The 7,233-nt window shown below is 38.4% G+C and overlaps 1 protein-coding gene across 1 annotated transcript in view; it reads right to left on the reverse strand.

Annotated features, from left to right (window-relative positions):
- DLGAP1 (DLG associated protein 1) overlaps positions 1–4,962 on the reverse strand; it is a 190,187-nt gene extending 185,225 nt beyond the window's left edge. The window contains exon 1 of the mRNA XM_074985842.1: positions 4,003–4,962. Within this exon, the coding sequence (XP_074841943.1) occupies positions 4,003–4,962 (960 nt within the window). The remainder of the gene's footprint in view (positions 1–4,002) is intronic.
- Positions 4,963–7,233: the final 2,271 nt, after the last annotated feature.

Below are 7,233 nucleotides of genomic sequence, written 5' to 3' on the forward strand. Positions count from 1 at the left end.
CTGAATCTACCATGTACTGTAGCTGTCAGTACCTTTCCTGCTACTCTGCACCAAGAATATAAAATTATTATTTATATGGTGCTAGTGTCTAGGGGTTCAAGTCCTTAACTGTACAAACACATAAGACAAAAGATGATCTTTACTTTAAAGAATGTAATGAACTCTAATTAAAACCAGGAAATAAATAGCTTGATTTCCCTATCCGGTGTATCTGAATACAAGTGACTACAGGGTATCACAAAAGAACAGGACTGATCCAATAAAAAAAAATGTGGGGAAATATGAAAAAAATCATCTATACATTTTTCTCCCTCTCTTTACATATAGGTGAAGGCTAGGAGAACAATTGAAGGAAACATCCAGCAGCAAATGCATTGCTAGTGATTTACTATGTAGTGTGCATGAAATACAATAGCTCAATAAAATTAAGTATTGTAAAATATCTATGCATTTAGACTATTCCTTGGCTAGGGAAGTATAGCTCCCTACATTACAAATTTTGGTGATATGTTCAGCTCAGAACATTCAAATGGACTGTTCACCATAAGCAGTGAAGACCTCATTGTCAAGGCATGGGAAACTATGATGGGTAAAATAAGAATGCTCCTTACCATCTCTCACCCTCGACTGCTTGGGGAAACCCCTGAGCTGAATTAAATCAGACTATTTTCTTGAGGTAAGAAGAAGTTCAGAAACAGACTCTACCCATTCCCTTCCTGCCCACCACCACACATCGACTTCCTGGAGGACACATGGGATAATTCTAGTCTGCTCTATGTCAAATAAAGGAATTGCTTATTCTCTCCCAAAGACCACATTAAGGTAAGTGCCTGGGGCACAGTCCCCTTCCCCAGTTCTGCTGCAGAAGTAAAGGAAGACCAACCTAAGAATATTATGAGATTCAAAGGCACAAGTGTAGCAGTGAGTACTTCTGCCTTTCACTACTGTAGAACTGGTGGGATGGCAAGATTCCCAGCTTCTATAATATTTCATCTGTGAATTGATCAGAGCAGGTCTACCATCCCCATAGAAGGTGGCAGAGGCAGTAGGCAAGATATACCATCTCGGAAAAGCAAATGAGAGGAGAAATGCTCTATCAGCTGCCTCCCTAAAATAGTATAGGGAATTCATAGTTCCTTGTAAAAAAGATGGAGCTGTGAGAGGATCCTACTAGCCACTTCCTCCCTGCTCACTTAGCTTACCCTACAGCTATTGGACCCGACTGGAGATACAAAAGATTGTAGTAAGAGAAAGAATGGATCCTGGAGGTTTGGAATCTGCTGTGAATCCATATTACAAACCTTCAGAGATTAGCCCATCTCTAATATGGTTAAATGCCAACTGACGACTATATTGAACCTATCAAGTTTGTAGCAGAAATAAGTACAATTGTTATGGCTTGTTACTTTCATTTCTAAATTCTGAGGTGTTCACATACTACAGTAAGAGAGTCCATACAAGTAGGCAGGCATGCAGATGAGGGGAGGAAGGGGAAATGGTAAATATTTCACTTGTGACCTACGCCAGACTCAAGCCCACAGATTCGCAGAAAAAAAAAATCAAACTGAATATTCCGCAGAGCAAAAAAGTCACTTCTCAATTGTGTTCACACACATCACCAGAGCAGTCTGCATAAATAAAACGCTAGGCTAATTCAAGGATCATGTATTCCATTTGCTGGGTCATCAATAGCAACTTAAATTACAAGTGAGTTGAAAAGACCCTCTAGTAAAAAAGTTAAAAAAGCAGCAAGGAGATAGCAAAGTCATTATCGGAGTTGTCCTACGCTATCATGGCTTTGTAATTAATTATTTCTACCTCAGTTAGTACATTTCAAATTGTCTCAACACAGGAAACCAGTCTATGTTTCAAAAGGAAATGTAAAACCTAGTTACAACATATCTGTATCTTATTAATACAGATTTGTAGGACACTGATTATTTTTATTTATATTGCAGTGGAGTTTAGGGGTCCCAGTTAGGATTAGAGCTCCAGTGTTCTAGGTGCTGTACAAACACAAAGGAAGACACTGTATATGCCCTGAAGGGCTTAAGTGATGCAAAAAGGAGGAGGGAACGGGAAGCAGATAAACATGCAGCATTTTTTACTAACATATACATTTGCTATTTTTAAAATCTGTCAATAGATAATAGTAAGTTTCAGTTGCCTCAGACCGTCTCATAAACTGATGTCTTATACTGCTAGCAATCTAAATTAGAGCTTGATTAAGATCTTCCTTTGCTTTTTAGTAAATCCCAAACACGGACATTTCACTGTTTGTTAAAGTGTATGATGCTATTAATAAGAAAAAACAAAAATAACAATCCGGGAATGAACAGAATAGCATATGTATAAGAGGACATTTAGTCAGTCTAAGTTCTGCACTAAAGGATATATTTCCACGCAGCTATAGATAGTGTGCTCTAATTCCACTTATGAAAGCCTATTTCAGTCAATTAAATATTACCTACATGTCCCTCTGGAAGTACTTATTTGAAGCTGATGTTGGCATAGTTTTTCACTCTTTTCTATCCACCTGATTTACACACTGAATTATCAGCTACTGTATTGATACCTGACTGGAAAAGAAAAACTGAGTGCAAAAACATCAACAAAAGAAGTCTCAAATCCAGACTAACCAAGACATTTCACTCTTATATTATTTTTCTAGCTCCCCCAATCTCAAGAAAACTATTGTATCAAACCTTTAAAATGTTGTAACTCAGTCCTAAAGTCCTTCCCCACTCCATATGTGTATCTGTACACACACCCCAAGCATGCATACTTCCTCCATTTTCCCCTCCCCCATGTTACTATAAATTAATGTAAAATATACACTTTTTAATATTGTAAACTGAGAGTTTCCAAGTTTGGTATTCTAAATGATATCATATGAGATTTCACCTATGGAGCTCAGTTTTTAAATGTGGGTGCCTTAATAGGACATCTGAATTCGGCACTTCGTCTGAGTTCTAATTTGAGCAGCAAACTGTAGAAACTGAATGTCCCATAAAAGGTAGCCACATTAGAAAACTGGGCTGCTGTATACATATAAATATGCAAGACTCCCATTATTTTAAAGCAAAACAAAGTTCTCTTCTCAAACCTCTTTTTTCCTCATGGTCTTCTCTCTTCTCTGTGCAACGTTATTCCATTTTACACATACACTTAGATGTGCCATAATGGCTTCGTTTAAAATGCATAAAACCTATCCACAGCTCAACTAGGAATGAAACCGTTTTAATATTTTCTGATCCATGTTTCTGCCACACACATTCACTGGCAGTATGATAGCTCCAAGAGCTGACATCTGATTCTTGACATTTAAAGATACAATACTGGTGAAAAATAGTGACGCTTTATTAACTGCAAACAGCTTGTGAGGGAGTAGGTGATGTACTCTTAAAGTGTATAATCAGAACAAGCAATCATTACAGCCTTTCAATTTTATATTTTTGAATCAGTGCCATAAGAAAAAGAAATAGCCAGATACACAAATCTGGACACTTTACAATAACTGTTTCGTTTTTTTGTGGGAAAACAGCTAATAGCTTTTTTTTTACCGGTTTGTAAAGGATTAAGACAGAGTTTCCAAAGGGTCTCCAATTTTCAAATAAAGTAAGAACTAATGAAGGCAAATCCTGAAATTATAGAAACCAAAGAATCTGTATATTGGTAACATCCTGATGTGTGACATTGTAGTGCTAAATACAAGCACAGCAACCTCCAATTCCCTAAGCCCTGCTGTGACTGCCTTTTGAATCCAACCCCCCAAAAGCTCTCATTCTTCTCACATGAAAAAACATCAGCTGTGGGCCACTGGAAAAGTTCATTTGAAACACTGGCTTTTAGCAATAAGATGTAAATTTATTTTTAATTCTATCTGGGTTACCCCTCTCCCCTTTGAACATATGATGGATGATTACTTCTGAAATATCAGAGTGAAAACACATATGCAAAAAGGACAATTCAGCAAACAGCAATCTGTGACATATACAATACCTGAAGGTACTGACAGGACCGTTCCTGTTGACATGTCTCTGACTTCACAAGTGTCTGATCCATATTAGTATTAACTGAAGCTTTCTGGTAAACCTCACGGGCTCTGCTCACTGTCAGCGTAGAGGACCAAGAACTTTTCTTCGTTAACTGGGCATCCACATTTACAGGCAGGTTTGCACATGTAGAGCATTTGACATCATTATTGCTTTTGGATGACTTCACAGTATGTTGACTAACAGTATTATATGCTTCCATAAAGTACTGGGAAGTGGAACGATCAGGGCACCTTCCCATAGTCATAACCCCACTGGGACCATGATAAATGCAAACATCATTGTCCAAGTTATCATCTGAACTCCACCATCCTGGTGCATTGGATCTGGACTTGCCTTCTGACTTCCTTTCTTTACTCTTGCTACGCTTCCCATACCTCATACTCTGTGTCTCCTCTGGGCTTGCTTTGCCACCATTGACACTTCCCTTTGATGGTCCCTCAAGAGAATGAGACTTTGTAAAGAGCTTTTGAACAGAGTGAACCAAGTGCCGGATCCTCCCGGGACTGTCACTGCGATGTTCCATGGCAGTCCGTTTGTATTGTAAGGTATGGTATCCATCTCGGTTGAGGGGCAGCTGCCTTTCAAACTGGTCCAAAAGATTGGCAGGAATGCGATTAGCTTTGTTAGCTGTCCCATGAGGAACCAGAGCACATTCGTCCTTAAGTTCATGATGAGAATTGTAATGTCGCCGAGGAAATGTGCTGCTAGCAATTTGATCGTTATAGGGCACCATGCATTCTGCCTGAAAGGAGTTCCTCTGAGTATAATAAGGGTGATCAGCAGGATGAGGGTCCCCCGGATTTAATAAATATGGCTTCCTATCTGGGTGATGTGGCAGACTGTCACATGGAGGGTCACAGGTAACCCCATGATGATGACTGCGGTTGCTGGATAAGCCTTTCATGGTTGATGTAAAGGGTGTCCCAAAGTCATCTAATATGTAGGGTTACGAAACAGACAGATCGCAGACTAAGGCCTAGAATAATGGAAAACAACAGAAGATGTGAGATACTTAAGCCACTACAGTAATTAACATGCATATTTTTCATATAATTTGCCTCTAATATCAGAAATCTTATGCATACAGTTCTTTCTGATACAACTTTTTTTAGACAATTGGATTGGGAATATTTAGCCTCAGAATGACTTTTAATGTTGCAGTACCACAACTGGCAACCTGCTATACTGCTTTAGCTCAAGTCTCAATAACTACAACCTCTGAAAGTACGTCCTCAGTTCATGTATCACCAGGTGCAAATTTAGCAGTCCAGAGGACTAGTTGGAGTAATTTTGACACAACATAAACACCACCAACTTATGAATTGCTAATGCTGCAAAATAATTCACAACAATGTCTAAGTAGCTGGTTCCAGCTTTTTTGGGCGAGTTCATTCTGTGCAGCCTTCTTGCAGCTTCTTCTAACACAAGTGAAATGGAACTTTTTCAACTACACTATTGTTTCCATTGGGGCTGATAATGTATTGTACCTCTTGGAATGTTGTTTTAGTCTGGCTCTTTCGTGGGAGTGTGAAAGACTTGTGCAGCAAATGGATGACCACTGTATTGCAAGGTATTTTCATCAGGTAAGTGTTTATGTTTTAACGCTTTGTAGAGATCACATCTGCCAGAAACATTAATTGTATAGACTTTCTGAAATAGCATTAAATTGGTTTTGATCTAGCAAAGCTTGTTTTCCATTAACTAGTACCTATTTCATATTTTCCTTGCAATCTCTAGCAACCCAAAAATATTTCTTGATAAGCTACACAGCAGATGTGGATGTGCTGCATTTCATTCTTCCATTCCACCTCTGTAAAATCAAGAAAATGTTCATTGTTTAAAGACCTTGAATACCAAAAAGAGTTTTCAAAATATCACATATGGCATTTGACGTATTCAAACAAGATGAGCTCCCTGGTTTACCTGAATAGATGTGTGGCCTAAAGCACTTTAAAAAACATTAAAAGACTATATTCAGAGGTCAGGTCTTGTCAACTATGCAGTACTGACAGTATCCGGCATTTCTAAAGAATACTTTGCAGCTTTACCAACTCCTTTACTAAGATGATCTAGTAGACTGTGGACAAGCCTTAATACCCAAGGGCATTTGGAAAAGCTCTCTTACCCGAGTCATTTAAAATGCAACTTGAGACAAAACATATGCTCAGAAACAGTCTTGTGAAATGGACCTCATGACTAAATAAGTCCTCACCCATTCTTTAATATCTGTGAATATAGGTTCACATTATACAGCTTGGCAAACGGGTCTTCAAGCATATAATGTTGACACAAATCCTTTATTATGACCATACTGTGAGCCTTAGGATTACATAATTATTTTACAGCTAACAAAACACAAGTTCATCCTACAAGAAAAAGATTACAATAGTTCCGCTCCTGGAGACCTTACACTCGAAATCATAGACATAAAGGAGACAGGATTGAGTGGAAGAATTCAGAATGTTGAGTGAGCAACATTTATATTTTAATTATTCATATATTTATGAATTCCCAACTTGTCGGTATTGAAAGAAATAATTTTGCAGAGGAGAAAATTGAACGAGAAAGGGGAGTGCTAAGAGTTTGCAGGCTTGATTGTGAAGCTGTTCCATGCATAAGATGAAGCATGGAAGAAGTCATGAAATGTGTGAGGGAAAGAAATGAATGGCATAATATAGATTCATATCACTGGTGGGGTGGTTATGGGAAGAAGTAAGAGCACCCTACAAGGTAGGTCTGATTTGTAGGCTGCAGCACAATTGCATGAGAACTAGAAAGCAAAGATGAACAGTTTAAACTAGACATGGTGTGCAAGGTAGAGAGTTTCAAAGAGATGGCGGAATATGTGGTTTGATTGATGGAAGAGGAGAATAATTTTACTAATAGACAAATCTGATAGTAAGGCAACGTGGTTGTAATAGAGGCTGGATGAAAGGAGAGCTTAATTATCACGGGAGGAAAAAGACCAGGATATGGAAGAGGGACATCTGAAACAATGCTGAAGATCTCACAATGGCAGGAGAACCAGAAGAGGACAGAGCAAAGGAAAAGTGGACTGCCAGAAAGAAGGGAGTGGTCAGTAGTATTTAAAGATATGGATATGGATGGACTAAAGGTTGAAAAGGTGTTCTGTAGAAGGTAATGGGAGAGTAGAAATTATTTTATTCTTAAGCTT

This window comes from Carettochelys insculpta, chromosome 2 (genome assembly GCF_033958435.1).
Source record: "Carettochelys insculpta isolate YL-2023 chromosome 2, ASM3395843v1, whole genome shotgun sequence".
Taxonomy (NCBI): Eukaryota; Metazoa; Chordata; order Testudines; family Carettochelyidae; genus Carettochelys; species Carettochelys insculpta.